The 16,750-nt window shown below is 33.3% G+C and overlaps 1 protein-coding gene across 3 annotated transcripts in view; it reads right to left on the reverse strand.

Moving 5' to 3' along the window:
* Window positions 1–16,750, reverse strand: part of SGCZ (sarcoglycan zeta) — a gene marked incomplete at both ends in the record, with an annotated part of 897,398 nt that overhangs the window by 152,347 nt on the left and 728,301 nt on the right. For 2 of the 3 annotated variants that reach the window (XM_084232794.1, XM_084232792.1), the window contains one exon: window positions 1,827–1,928. The exons of the other annotated variant lie outside the window; for it this stretch is intronic. In XM_084232794.1, the coding sequence (XP_084088920.1) occupies window positions 1,827–1,928 (102 nt within the window). The remainder of the gene's footprint in view (window positions 1–1,826; window positions 1,929–16,750) is intronic. 3 annotated transcript variants of the gene reach the window in all.

Below are 16,750 nucleotides of genomic sequence, written 5' to 3' on the forward strand. Positions count from 1 at the left end.
GAGAGCGTCACAGCCCTTTCTAAATTGCATTTGCAGGTTACTTCAAATTGTTTTATCTGACTTGAGGATAAATCTTTTTTGCTATGCCTGAACTTGCTAATACATGTATTTTCATGTAATTTCCTATTTATTACTCTTCTTCCTATACTAAAGATTTTCTTGATTTCCATGTATGTTTCATTTCTTTAAATAATAAAGTGTCTAATATTGTGAAGTACAAAAATAGCTCATTAATAATAGTGCCAAATACTCATGAAAACACAATAACTGTGACGTGCAATGGGAATACATTAAACTGAGTTACATAGTGTTTTCTCAGTTTTAATAAAATTAGGTGAAACAAAAACACCAAACATACTTTTATTTCGACCTTAATCATTTTTAATAGTTTTTTTTCATGTAAGGTGAGGTGTTTGTGTGTGTGTGTGTCTTGAGTATGTCTGACTCAAATTCAGCGTGAAAAGTAATTTCAATATGAAGTTTACAGTACCCAGAGAAGCAATGCATAAAGTATTAAGTTTTTACATGCTCATATGTGAAAAATAAGATTTGAAGTTAGTAATCCTAATTAGAAGTTCTTTTTTTAAAGATTTATTTTTTATACAATAGCTGGGGTACAGGCCAGAGGCTCGGGAGGGTGAGAGGATTCACCAGAGACAGAGTGGGGAGCACAGCAGGCAGACCAAAGGCACTGCTGAGCAGAGCAGCAGTCAAGACAGGAGAGGTCTGCTTCACCATGAGGGAATCTCCCTTTCTGGCCAGAAATCAAACCCGGGCTGCAGAGGCTGCAGACAACATCACAGCACTGTGCTCAACCCACTGCGCCACCGGGGAGGCCCTAATTAGAAATTTTTTGAAAAGCAAATCCTCTAGTCTGTTTTGAAGTTGATATTACAGAAAAATAGTTTTGAAACAAATTATCAGATTATGGCTTCCTATGCTACCTATTTACTCATATAATTGTGATACTGAAATATTATTCTAATCTAAAATAGACTTTCATATTTATAAAAGAAGCTTAATAATCTTTTAATATCTCATATAATAACATGCTTTCTATATGTTTGTCTTTGAAAATTTACTTTGTGTGTATACACATATACATTCAATTTCCAGGGATTTGGGATTAAGAAATTGCCTAATAGACTTGAAAGATTGTAGTTAGATTGTGATGTACACAAGAAAACTTACTACCTTCTTACCAATAACACACTTACACCAAAATGAATGTCTAAACTACAATCTTTTATTTTTCAACATGCTGCTAAGTGATAAAACACACATAGCATATACATACACACACACACACACACCATTGGAGAGGCTATTCTGACTTGTTTTAAAGTACATCTAGCAATAAAATTAATTTCCATTATAAGGCTCTTTGTCATCTCTTTTAGAAAATGCATGTCCATTAAAGTTGAAAAAATATATATAGTATATTGAATTATAATTACTTATTCAAGTAGATGCTTCTTACAAAGATTACTTGCTATGTAAAATGCCCCTTTTGTAATTGCAATAGCTGTATGTATTTAACTTACATTGAAAATAAAGGGGGCATATTCTTTGACCTTTTGTTATTTATAGTCTAATATAAGCAACACTGCAGTTGAATTCAAAATAGTTCTCTAATTTGTCTGTTTGAAACTAACCCTCACCATTGGCTTTTCAACTGTTTCATTGTTTTGATTTATTCCAATGAGTCTCTAGTTTAAAGAAACTAAATACATACTGAAGAGATAAGGGGATTCTACTGTCCTATTTCAAATTAAAACATAACCTCTAAATATTGTGTACAGTAAGCCAAAGCCAGTATCACATACCTTTCGAGAATGAATTTCTTTCACATACAATGGAAGTAGAAACTCAGATATACCTTCAAGTCGGATTCCCTTCTTGGTGACTCTCAGATTTCCCATACCATCCTACAAGCAATGAAATATAGTTCACTTTTAGGTTAATTAGAGAATGAGTATCCGGCCATAATTTTCTTAGGCCTAAATTGAGAAAACAGTAGCTCAAATCAGTGATGATTGAAGGAAAATGAGAGATTGATCTACTTAATAAATGATTGCAGCAGTTTTGCATACACTTAAAGGGCTCTTTCAGATATTTAGGGGAGGAAGGATAAAAAGGACCTGGTGTCTTTTCCCAGTTCTATTAGATTGAGAGTTCATCTGTGAATTACTTCTGTACTTTCCTCATGCATCCGTCAGTCTATTAGGGATAATAGTACTCATTCCCTAACTATTTGAAACAGTTGGCAGAGAAAGCTAGGAATATTGATACATGACAGCTGCATTCATATTTCCACAATATTCAAATATATTTGTACAATAGTTTTAACAAGTAATTAATGATTGACTGGTATTAATAAGCATTGTATCCAAATTGTTAATAAAGCACATGTCCTCCCCATTTACCAAACAAAGCCCTATAGGAAGGTAAAACAAGTACATGAATAACATTTGTAAGACAGAATAAATATATTGCAAAAACAGAGTGATAATGGGAATTAAAGAAAGGTGATTTCAAATCTGGAAAGAGAATAAACATTTGTCACAAAAAAAGTGACTCTGATACAAAGGCCATAAGAATATGAAAGTTCAACTGAAGTTGCCCTTACAAAGGGCGGGGCAAAATGAACATTCTGGTAATATTTAGGACATAGTATGATACACAATCTGGGTAATAGATAGATATAGTGAGAGAAAATAATTGGGAATATGTTTTTAAGTCACAGTGAGGAAAGCCATGTCTGCAAAGCTAAAGAGGCTGTACTGAGAAAAAACATAAAAAGTTCTTGTATAGCACAACAGCTTGAAATATTCGGAGTTAAGATTCAAGAATAATCTGTTGGAAGAACTACATGGGGCAAACTGACAGGGTATAGGTAATAAAGCATACTAATTTATAAGGGTGAGGACTATGGTGAGAAGCAACCCATATGACCTCATCACTAAATTTATTTGTAAATCCTGAAAAGAGTGGCATTTAAGATTAATCCCAGATTTCACAATTATGAAGAATTAAGGAACTACAACAATTTAGAAAACAAGATTGCTGAAATTTTAGATTCAATGACAAAAATAAATTCAGATTTGAATGTTTTAATTATAAGGTATCATTGAAAAAATAGGTATTATTCATCAATTAGTACTGTTATAGAAAGCAGTTTGGGAGTGACAGGTACTTAAGGTCTACCCAAATCTATCATAGTGAATGAGAAATTTCCTTATGCGAAAATATTTGTAAAAGCTTGAATAATGACTATGTCTGTGGATTGCAAAGAAAAATATAAATTCAGAGAAACTGTAATCAGTATGAGAGGAAAATCAAGAGACTATAATGGCCCAATACTCTTATCTCAACCTAATTAAATCAGTAAATCAATATAACAATGAACAGAATTCTGAGTAAGGTTTTTTTTTTTTTTTTTTTTTTTTTTTTTTAGTAAGTTTTTTAATCTTAAGAAAAAGGAAAGTATGGTTTCTGGTTTAAGAAGATTTGATCTGTGATAAAGGAATTCATTTTGAGGGGGAGCAACTGGAAAAAAAACAAACAAACAAACTTAAAATGGATACAGGGAATGTTTAATAGGGTACTGACCAAAAACCAAAAAGTAAACATGAGAATTTGCTTTACTGAAAACTTAATCTGATGGGAAAATATGTCCACTTTTGTAGGAATGAAACTCCCTGTTCGATCTGAGATAGGGCTGACTTAAACCTATTTTATAATTCTTTTTTTTTTAATTGCAAAAGTAACTAAGATATTGGGGTCTCTACTTATTGGCTCTCATTTGTAAGATTTTAAATCATTACACCACTTCAGGAAGAGAAACAGGTAAAATTAATAGTAAAAGAGACTCAAAATTGAGTGTTTACTAGTAGTAATAGCAGAAAATCTTAAGAATGTGGTGTTCTAGAGTAGGAAAAAATGGTGACCCTCAAATGACTAACCATTATTTTTCTTGTTAATAAAAACAAGTAAATCCAGGATAGCAATGTTGGGCTGCAAAACTAGTTCAGGGTCAAGACATGTCAAATGACGATAAATTAATGATCCAATTCCATAAGCGGTAAGCAATATGAGAAATGTTCAGATAGGTTCTCTTTAAAATATGTAAGTTCAGATTTTAAGATCTTGTAGGTGAGAAACACTCCAAACAAAGACACCTGAAGAACACTGCGGGCAGTGGGGACAGTAGATTGGAGACAGACTTCTGTTATTAGAAAGTCAAGATTATTAGAATATCACATGTGGCATTAAATTATTATTTTGTCTCAGAGAGCTTTTCTTGATTAAATATCAAACAGTGACTGTCTATATATTCTCAAACAACTGCTAGAATGAAATATTCTCAAGTTCTCCAAGTGTTACTATGGAAACAGTGCAAGTTTTAGAGACTATCTCAGGACAATAGAAACAAATTTTATCAAAAACATAATTCCCACTTTACTACAGGTTTCCACTATATGAAAAAGTTTTTCCTATGAAAACTTTCCAAGGCAAAATGTCATAAAGAAATTTAACAATTATCATTAATTTATATGGAAACATTTTTAGCACTCCCAGCTTCAAAAAAGAACCTACAATAATACCAAAGAACAATAAAATCTAAAATAACACTAATATGCAGTAAATGCAGGGATGATATAATAAAGAGTATAAAGTAGTTCCAGAGAAGATGCTTCAAAGTGTTACTCTCACTGCCCCAGTTAAGCTCTGTCTCTAGAACTGCTGCTAAAAAATAAACACTGAACAATATGCTTGCTTTTAGACTTTTTCATAAAAGCAAAAATATTTGGATTTCTTGGTTTAGCAAATACTACAGTTATTTCATAAAAGTGAAGTGTTGGAAGGTAAACTTTCAAAAAGTGAGGTATATGTATATTAATCTTTAAAAACTGTTTTTATAAATTGATGAAAATTAAAATAACGGGAATTCAAAGTTGAACGCACTATTACTTTTGCTATATATATATATATGTATATATATATTATATATATATAATGGGAAGTTTTTAATCTGACACTCAGTGTGTTCTCTTCTTATAACTTCTACTTAACAAATAAATGTTGGCACATAAATAATTATATTTCATTTAAATTAGATGAAATAGAATCCCCAAATATAAATGTAGGATTATTATTATTATAGAATTTTGTTGCAAATACAACCTCACATTACATGTCTCACATACCATGTCTATTTATCCTTCCTATTATTTCTGCTATTTATATAAAATAGAATTTTCAAGTTTCTTTATATCATCTACATGCATATATTTACATGTATATGATACATGAAGCTAAATGATATGAATTCACTATACAGTCAACCCAATCCTCACACTCTTGCAACAAGTTTATTAATAATTTTTGAGAGTATGAAATAATCTGGCTTCCATTCTGTAGGAGTAATAGAGTATGAATTTATTCCTGCTCTTCCTGATTCACTATATTCTTGGTACCTTCCCCATCTAAAAGGTAGAAACCATTTTTGAATGTTCTATTAGAAATAATATTGCCAAAAGAGCAGAAAACTACAGAATCTAATGTAACTATGACCCACCTATACTTGGCTCTGTCACCTTTTCCTCTTTAAGCTTGAGTCACTTAACTAATATATTTGTGTCTTAATTTTGTCACCAGTAAAATGAATAATAACATAATCTGTGCTATATGTTTATCACAAGCATTACATGAGGATATAAAAACTTAAGTCTTATGTGGATGTATGAAACAGTTTTGGCTATTATTGATATATTTAAACTAATTTAAATTTTGGTCTCATTATAAAAGTTTGCATTTGTTTATTTCCAGAAGGATTCTTTTTTAATTTCAGCAGAATCTATATCAAGATTTATCATCATTCTAGTTATGATGCTTTTATTTGTCATCTAGCAATCTTACAAATCATTGAGCTACTTTTGAAAGATAGAAAAGTACTATTTTAGAAGGGATTGAGGAGCTAGATAGCTTAGATTTGAAATTTGACTAAGCTTTACTATCCATTGACTTTGGCATGTTACTAAATCTATTAGATTCAATTAGTTTTTTTAAACATCAGAAAATAATAGTATTCCCTACAGAGGTGTTGTAATAATTTAATAAAATGATAATGGTGACATTACTGATCCTGATATATATTTGATGATTCCCTTTACTTGGATTTATTTAATACTAATGCTTCAATAGCACATATAATTGAGCTTAAATAAATGCTCTGTTAATAATCCTTTCCCATTTTCAGTCCTTCCTTTCTATTCCCAGTACCACTGTTCACATTCAGGACCCATTCATCTCCAATTAGGCAATTACCTCCAAACTTACACTGTTTAGAGCTCAGGTTTACAGTGTTTACCCTGTAACTTTATACAATTACTCCTCAAACTATCACGTGAGTCCTTTAATTATAGATTTATATCTTTCACTTAGTTTGCTTATGAAACAATTCATTATGAAAATATAAATTTTATGTTAAACTGAAATATCATAAAACAATCTCTTTATCTCACCCCTAACTTTTCCTCTAGAATCTTTTTCAAGACCTTTAAGTCTTATACAAGCCTCAGTTTTTCAGATATTTTGTCTTTTGGTAGCCATTAGTCACCCTTTACTTCCAGTAAACTAGACTGCTGTCATTTCTCAGAAAGCTCTTTGTAATCTAACTTGATACACCCATTTTATTTGTTGAAACGTTCCTCATAACCATCTCTCCTCAGTACTTTTACTCATCATTCAAGGCCCATTCTAAATAAAATTACAGTTAATATATTAGTCAGAAATGTCTCCTTATTGTTTATTTTCAAAATACCATGTTTACATTTTTTTAAAGATTTATTTATTTATACAAGCACTGGGTACAGTCAGAAGCGTGGGAGGGTGAGAGAATTCACCAGAGCCAGAGCAGGGAGCAGAACAGGCAGAAGGACCAAAGCACACTGCTGAGGGGAGCAGCGAGTGCCAGCGCCAGGAGAGGTCTGCGCGCCATGTGGGACCCTCCGGTGGCTGGGGAGCAGCCAGGGATCGAACCCGTGCTGCAGAGGCTGCGGTCAGCTTCGTAACCCAGCACTCAACCACTGCGCCATCGGGGAGGCCCAGCACATTTCTTATAAAATGTATCCTACTGATTCTGGTTTTAGTAAACTGTGCACATATTTTTATCTTTTATTAAAAGTTGTATGACCTTATTTATCTATGTATATGCTCCTCCATCTAGCACAGACCTTCTCAGCAGTACTTCTAATAACAGGTAAATAAAAACTTGATTAATGTATTCATTACAATTTAGATCTTTTCATGAAAAAAAAGAAGAAATCAATTAATATCCTTGTAGAAACTATACTATGACCAAAATTCATAGAATTTGCCTTTAGAACTATGTGCGACCTGTAATATTCACATACTTTATTTTTGTACAGGTAGAGGATATAGTTTAAGAAATAGTCTTTTTTTGGAAATTATTAACAGACTTAACATAAATCATAGACATGATTGAGGACAAAGATATGTTGTTAGCCATGTTATTTTAAAATTATAATTCACTCAAAACTTTTCAATAAAATGACCCTAGTTCACTCCATCCTCGTATTGGCAAGGTGTTTAACACCTTTAACTGTCTGATATTTGAGGGAATACTGCAACTAGCTACACTTAGGATTTGAATTACTCCTAAACAATCAAATGTAATTGTCAGAGGAATGAACTTATTGACATGGAATTGAGAAATTTTTAAAAACGGATATGATCATTGAATTATGAGAAATACTAGTGCATAATTAATACTTTTTAAAAGCTTATCAAATAAAGTTGAGGTAATTGAGTAACCAGGAGGTGATTAAATATAGATGCCAAAAATAAATTTCTTTAAATTGTTTGCATCATATGTTCTAAAAAAAAGCTATTAAGAAGGTAAATACATATTTTTTATAATGTTATCTAATGATATTTGTTGTACACTTTATTATGCATAAGGAAATGACCATAAAGGGGTGATTTAGAGACAAATTGGAATCTAGCATGCTGGTTATTTGTGAGAAGTTGGTAAGTAAATACTTTTAACAAAGTAAACAAACAGGGGCCTCCCCTGGTGGCACAGGCTGTTGAGCACAGCGCTGTGAGGCTGTCTGCAGCCTCTGCAGTACCGGTTGGATCCCGGCCAGCCAGCGAGGGTCCCATATGGAGAGGCAGACCTCTCCTGTCTTGCCCGCTGCTCCCTTCAGCAGTGCATTTCGTCAGTCTGCCTGTTCTGCTCCCTGCTCTGTCTCTGGTGAATCCTCCCACTCTCCCGCACATCTGTCCCGTACCCGGGTTCTTGTATAAATAAATAAATAAATCTTTAAAAAAAAGTAAACAAACACTTGTGCAAATGGAAACATTCGATTACTTACATATAATTACAAGCCACTTTTAAACATGTTTTTTGATTATTTATTGTTTACTATATACTAAATAATTAAAAAATCCATTTAATTTCCAACAACTAATTAAAGAAGTTCTCTTTAAAATATCTAAGCGCTTTCTTTGTCTTAACTGTTACATGCCAATGCCAGTTAAAATTTATAATGAGCTGTTTTTCCCCAAGTGAAAAGAAAGTACAACCAAAACATAAGTTGACAACCTGCTTTATATGTGCTTTTTACTATGCTGTTTGCTAGAAGACTGTATTTTATTTTCATTTTAATTGGCCTTCCTTATCCCTGCCTGTTATTAGAAAATAAACTCTACAGTGATAAGAATTGATAGACCTTGGAATTTGACTTGTAATTCAGTTTGCATAAAAACATCTTTGGAGTTTGTTGTTAATAACATTACATCTCTCATGTATCATTTATTATCTTTGTTCTTGGCCACACTTTGTTGTTCAAAGTTTTCTAATTTATATATCAACGATTATCAAAGCTGAAAAGTTCCAAATGTATACATATATTAATGTAATGGATATTGTACCTTGCATCTCTTATTTGTACTGGTATATTTTCTCTATGTGAATGATTCTAATACAGGAAAATTCAATTTATTTTACAGACTTTCCTCTCCTTATACCCCTTGTCAAATATTCCCTTCCTCTTCTAACAATTTACACATCATATATCTCATAGCACATATATAATTGCTCAATAACAAAACCATCAGAATGAAAATATGCTAAAACAAAATGAAACCAAATCCAGAAATATATGAATCTGGGCCTCCCCGGCGGCACAGTGGTTGAGCGCTGGGTCGTAAAGCTGCCCACAGCCACTGCAGCGCCAGTTCAATCCCTGGCCACAGGGTGAGGGTCCCACATGGCGCGCAGACCTCTCCTGCCACGCCCGCAGCTCCTCTCAGCAGTGTCCTCTGTCTGCCTGTTCTGCTCCCCACTCTGGCTCTGGTGAATTTTCTGACCCTCCCGCTCTTCTGACTGTACCCAGTGTTTGTATAAATAAATAAATAAATACATAAATCTTAAAAAAAAAAAAGTATATGAATCTTGCATGGCAAATCTGATTATAATTATTTAGTAAATAAAGAAAAAAATGGATGCAAATGAATAAATGCAATGAGACTATACAAGCTGATAATGGATATTTTACACACACACACACATATGCATACATACACATTCACTTAAAATATTAAAGAATAGATCATAGCTATTCAATCCAGTAGTAACATATAATTAATATGCAAATACATGTAATATGTAATTAATAATATATAACAATAAATAAGATATTCAATTTTCTGGAAAAATTATTTTTCTACAGGACACCTCAAGTATCACCATGAGAGAAAAATTATTGATGTAACTCAATCAAATAATCTAATATTAATTGTATAAATCAACTTTAAATATTTGTGATGCATAAACATTGTGATGCCTTAACTTGAAATTAAGGTTACACCCTGAGAATGTGATAAGCCACTGTGGCATGACACAGAGACTTGCTAATTAACAATGCTGTAGGAAAACCAAGCATGCTGTTAAAAACAAATCATTTTATTTGATGATAAATGGAGACAACTGAAAAGAACCTCAGGCATTTGACTGAAGGAAAATAACAAATAATGAGTTAATAATAATGCAACGTACCATAAATAACATCATTTGTAAATGGGTGACTGAGGAACATCCATATTTTAATCTTGTAACAAGTATATGAAGACTAAAGGTTCACTTTAGTATGCCTGTCTCTCCCAAATGTGCTTAATACCAGAAATAAAACAAACCCAGTGAAAAAAGAGGTTGTTGTGAAATGAATTAGAAAAATGTTACATGATTTATTCCTACTCAGAGATTCACAATGGTATTAGCATACTAAATACTCTGAGAAATCTGCAGTGAAGGAACACATTTACTTTATTCAGTGCAGAACAATGTTTAATGGATACCCCACACTTGTCCACATTAAGGTGGGATGATGTCCTCTTGAATAAATTACAGAAATACTGGTTGAATCCCTTATATTTTATAAACTCTGAGTGGACCAATTAGAAAAGGGGTGCAATGTCTAGTATGGAGGCTCAAACGATGTGATAAAAGAGTTAAAAGCTACTATGCATCCACAAATACTTACTGAGATTCTATGTATATTAACACTAAATTCTATTTAAAAATTGACTTTCCACTTTCCACTTTTTTGTATCATTAAATACAAAAAAATAGACAAGTGCTATTACCTGAGCTTGAAGTGCCCCAGAAAGGATTTTTACCATCAGGTAAGTCACCTAGTCTAGCAGATGTCAGATCTCATTCAATAAAGGGCTTACCCAACCTATAGCACCACTGATGTCAAGGCTTACCCAACCTATAGCACCACTGATGATATAAAGGTCCAGCCATCATCCCAACTTGGGTAATCCTTAGGATGATTCCAGCTCTAGAGTTCCCTTGAGGAATTGATGTCACCAGTCCTGTGGATCACCCTTATACTTCTCTCCTTGCTATGTCCCATACTGTTCCCCTGATGCCATATTTATCTAGATTAATAAGAATTTTTAATCAAATTTAAATAAATGTTGTGAAACTTATTAAAATTAAATTTAAGCTATTGTAAATTAAATTAAAATTAGATCAAAACTTAAGGCAAGGATGAAATCTATTTTTTAAGCTTTATTTTATTTATTTATGCAAACAAGAACTAAGGTTTAGGCCAAAGTTGTGGGGAGAGAGTGAGGAGCAGAACAAGTGGATCTACTGAAGTATACTGCTGAGAGGACCAGAGAGTGAGACAGGAGAGGTCTGCTGTGCCATGTGGAAGGTGAGAGAATTCACCAGAGCCACAGTGGGGAACAGAACAGGCAGACCGACAAAATACATTGCTAAGGGGAGCAGCGGCCGCAGCAGGAGAGGTCTGTCACGCCATGTGGGACCCTCACTGGTGGCCAGGGACAAAACTGGCGCTGCAGAGGCTGCGGGCAACTTGGCGGCCCAGCACTCAATCGCTGCGCCACCAGGGGAGGCCTGAGATCTATTTTTAAAATGAGTGTGATCTATAATCTATATTAGAGAAATACATTAATATTTTTGTCAGGTAGGAAGTAAAGCAGGATAGGATGATATTCATTTTGACAGCTTAAAATATATATATATATATCTGCCCCAGAGAGTGCTCTACTAAAGCACCATCATCACCAGAAAAGCTCTTTCATTGTTAATGCCTATACTAAATACTTTCCTCTATGATATTTTGTCTATGGTATTATCACAAACTTTTAAAGTATATATGATTATAAACACGGGTAATTATGTATAATTACTCAGCTATAGAGTAAATCACAATGATGATTTAGGTTAATTGCTATTTACCTGAAAGCCAGAGAAGGAATTATCTTTTCTCTACATGAATGTTACATCAAAGTTCTGAAAGCAACTGCTTAGAATTGTTGCCTTCAAAATTTTAACACATGTATAATTAGAAAAACTTTAAGAGATATAATATGATGCTTGATGAGATACTGTTTGAGAAGTTATTATAGATGATGACTTCATTATCTATCTTCTTTCAGTACAAAATTCAGAGTCATCGTCATTATTTCCTTTTTATTTTATACAATAAATTAATCGCCATTCCTATAAATATGTTGGAAGATATTATTCACAATGACTTTGTTTGTGTTTGGGGAGGAAGGTCGTGGTACTAGACAATACCAAATTGCCCAACCCTTGGGAAGTGATTCGTTAAAATATAGTGTATGCATGTCAGAGGGAATCATGCAATTGTGTGATAGCAAATGAGTAGATATATACCTAGCAACAGTATGTGGAAACTATAAAATAAAAAATAGAATACATATATAAAGTATTTGCATAACACAAATCAAATTCATTTGTCAGAACACATGGTAATAAAATAATCACTAGGAAGAACAGAATCACTACAAATAGAGTGTAATTACTGATAATTAAAGTAGGAATGGAGATATAAATGAAAGGAATGATAAGGTAAATAAATGAATAAACAATAGTAAATAGTAAGTGAGAGAGTTGGCAGGAACCAGCAATGTTATGATGACAATGCACCATAAATTTAGGAGTATAATTATATCAATCTTCTGCACCTGAATTTAAAAAATCACAATACAATCTGCCTAATAAACATCAGTTCCATCTCTTCCCTTTATTCTTATTTTTTAAATTCAGTTTTTCCACTTTCTGCCTAAACTATATCGCCATCTTAAGTGTTCTCATTATGATTAATGTATCCAAATGCATGTATTAACATTCAAAAATATTTGTTCATATTGTTGATATGCTTATCCTCTTATAAAACTAATCTTATTTTATAACTGTTCAAAGGATAGATTTCATGTAAAATGCCTTTTATATTCTGAACCATGGTCTGGGTAATCATGATTCATAATAATAACAGTTTTGTTTGATGAACATTCCCTTAATGTATCCTATTGTTTCTTATTTGTTTCCACAACAACTATTCTTTATTCATTCAAGTATTTATTGCAGTGTATTAAAATTCATTATTTACTGGATACTCTCTGTGGCCTAACTGTACTGAAAGATGTCATGATTTTTCAGTGGGAAAAATTATTGTTGTGTTTTCCCTTTACCCTTACACTCATTATACTTGTGACACCAGATTTTCTGAGACACCAGCCAGGCTCTCAAAGATTAACTCAATTCTGACACTATCTAAGAGTATAAGGACTCCACTGGTTAAGGGTTCAATCCCACAGTATTTTTCTCCCTCCTTACTTCAATTGTCCATTGCAAGGTCAGGTTGTTATCTGTGTTTTCTGACCAACTGATTTTACATCAGCGTTTCCAATGGCCCTCATTTTGGGTTCAGTTAACCCTGAGCGGCTCATAGAAGTCAGAGAAATATTTTACTTTTGAGAACACTGGTTTATAACAAAAGGATAGTGCTCAGGTACAGCCAGATGAAAGCGATGAAGAAGGCTAGTTGTGTGGAATGGGGTATGGAGCCTCCGCACATCATTCTTCCAATATCTCTACATGTTTAACAATCACATGCTATCCAAACTCTGTACTTTTATGATTTTTTTAAAGATTTTTATTATTTTTATGCATACAAGAGCTGGGGTACAGGTCAGAGATGCGGGTGGTGAGAGGATTCACCAGAGACAGAGTGGGGAACAGAACAGGCAGATTGACCAAAATACACTGCTGAGGGTATCGGCAGGCAAGTCAGGAGAAGTCTGCTGCACCATGTGGGTTGCTCCCTGCCAGGCTGGGGATCAAACTTGTGCTGCAGAGGCTGCAGATTGCTTCATAGTGTGTTGCTTAACCACTTGTGCCACCAGGGAGACCCCTGTACTTTTATGGATTTTAAGAAGGCTACCTCATGTAAGCATGATCAACCCTTAATTCAATCTCCAGCAACTTCCCCATCCTAAGGAGATTTCCAAACTTCCAATCATGACTTGGTCTTCTGATGACCAGTAGCCATCCTGAAGCTATTCAGAAGCCTAGGGAGAGTTGCCTCATTTAGAAAAAAAGACAACCTTGTCACCCAGTAAATTCTAAAAACTGTAAGAGCTGTGTCAGGAACCAAGGTCAAAGATCAAATACTAGAATATAAGATGTTCCTTGTGCTGTTATTGCTTAAAAAAATACAAACACTCTAGGAATACTATGCCAGGAATTGATAAGAGACCAATATATATTTTCTATTATTTCATCTCTTCCTTTTGTTTTTATTATTAGAATTTATCACAATGACTTATACAGTATGAGTACCTGTAATAACTTGAAAAATGTCCACTGAGGTTTTAAAGTGCATTTTTAGATTATTGAAGAGTAGAGTGTTTAAGCAGAGTATTTCATTAACAGACAAATGTAGTTAACTAGAACATATTCAACATTTGTGACAAAATAAAATGCAAATATAGTTGTGTTGAAGGTAACATACTTTCCTATTGTAAAATAAACAATATAAAATTTACTATTTTAACTATTTTTAAGCATACAGTTCAATTGTGTTAAGTGTATTCACAGTGTTATACAACCGTCTATGCTCCCCTATACATCTCACGAAATTTCAGTATCTCCAACAGAAATTCTGTACTTATTAAATAATAGTTTCTTAATACTTTCTCTTCCCAGTCCTCTGGTAACCACTATTCTACTTTCTGTGTCTATAAATTTGACATTAGGGCCTCCCTGATGGCACAGTGTTTAAAGTCTCAGTGCTATCAAGCATTCGCTAGCATGAGTTTCATCTCTGGCCAGGGACCTAACCTACATAGCACAGCAGACCTCTCCTGTCTCACCCACTGCTCCCCTCAGCAGTGTATTTCAGTAGATTTGCCTGTTCTGCTCCCCACTCTATCTCTGGTGAATCCTCTCACCCCCCAACTCTGGCCTTATACCCTAGTTCCTGTAAACTTTTACTTACTTTGCATAAATAAATAAAAATAAATCTTAAAAAAATAAATTTGACAATACTAGGAATCTCATGCAAGTGTAATGCAAGTGTAACCATACTACATACATACATACATACATATATATATATATATATATATATATATATATCCTTCTTTTTTCAGTACTAGCATACTATTTTTAAAAGTCATTCATGTGGTAGCATGTGTCAGGATTTCCTTCCTTTCCAGGCTTAATAACATTCCTGTGTGTGTGTGTGTGTGTGTGTGTGTGTACTTATTTGCTATTGATCATGTTTCCAAGCTTTGGCAATATGAACAATGGTGCAATCAAGATAATCACACAAATATGTTTTCAAGATTTTGCTTTTAATTATCTTCAGACTATACACAGATATAGAATTACTACATCATATTTAATTTTTTGAGTAGTTATGCTGTTTTCCACAATTGTGCCATTTCATTCCCTACTAGTAATGTATTTTCTCCACATCCTTGCTAGTTGATGTTATTTTCTAGGGCATTTTTTGGCTTTATAAGAGCAATCTTAATGGTTGTGAAGAGGAGCAACATACTTGGAAGTAGCTAGAACTTAAAGGCCAAGATGCAGAGAAGAGATGCTTATATTCAGACTCCAGTTCACTTCCTTTCCTCCCAAAGTACTTGCCAAATTAAAGAACTCAATACAAGAGGCTGAGGTTAGGAAGCTGTTGGAGATTGGATAAGTAGTAAAGAGGACAACAATGCTCTCCATGATCTTATGTTCTCAGGGAAACCAAAATTGAATTTCAAGCTTGACAAAACAGTTTAGACTTGAAGGATTAATACACTGGGGAAAAGGAAGCAGAAAAATAAATCAAGCTTGTATTCTGCACAGAATTTTCCTCGAAGCAGATCAGTAAGAAATTAAGAAGCTGACCTGCTAAAATATCTGCAAATTTCATGGAAACATTCAGTAGTTGCAAGACCCTCAGTAACAAACATTATATTTTGATACTAGGAAAGGAATGCTGGTTAACACTGCACAGTTCACTTGGAAACCAGTGAGCATTACTAGAGTGGGGATAAACCTAATACAGAAGAGATTCAAAACATCTAAATTTCAGTACCATATCAACTCCTATCTTAATATTACTGTAGGTTCTTTAGAATAAATCCTTTTCAGATTCTCTACAATTTTTCAGATGAGTCTATAATTGACTCAAAAATACCATTCACATTAAAAATTAGTACCAAAGGGAACTAAACAAACCAATGCAGAAAACAGGTGATCCAATTTTTGAGACATATATCAATTCAAATAATTATGATTCAAATATGTTCAAGAAAATATATGGCAGACAGTGTCATCAAGATATATAACACACACACACAAAAAAGAATTCAGTGGATATTCCCAAACAGAACATTTCAATAACTGATATTAAGAACCTGGTAGGTGGTCTTGACTAGACATTTGGAAACGGCTAGAGAAAAGCAATGGTATGAGTAAGAGGTCATTAGCAAATATGCAGATTAAAGCAAAAGAAAAAAAATGTAAGTTTACAGAAAAGAACAAAACACACAAGTACATCATGAGGGAAACTTCTAATAAATTTTAAGAATACCAACAATAAATTTATCAACAACTATTCAATAATAAATTCAATAAACTCAATTGGGGAAAAGCACAAAGAAATACATATTAAACACTGTAGTAAAGCTTCTGAAATTCCAAAATAATGAGAATATCTTCAATTTAGTAATAGAAACAAAAGATATAATAATTTCAAAGTAACAATATCAAGCACCGAATCTAGCTTTACAAAATAAATTATGAAAATTGGAAGGCACTTAAATAACATCTTAAAGTTCTGGGAAAAACAACAACAACCAAAATAACCACTTCCAA

Source organism: Talpa europaea, assembly GCF_964194135.1.
Source record: "Talpa europaea genome assembly, chromosome: 4".
NCBI classification, from domain to species: Eukaryota; Metazoa; Chordata; class Mammalia; order Eulipotyphla; family Talpidae; genus Talpa; species Talpa europaea.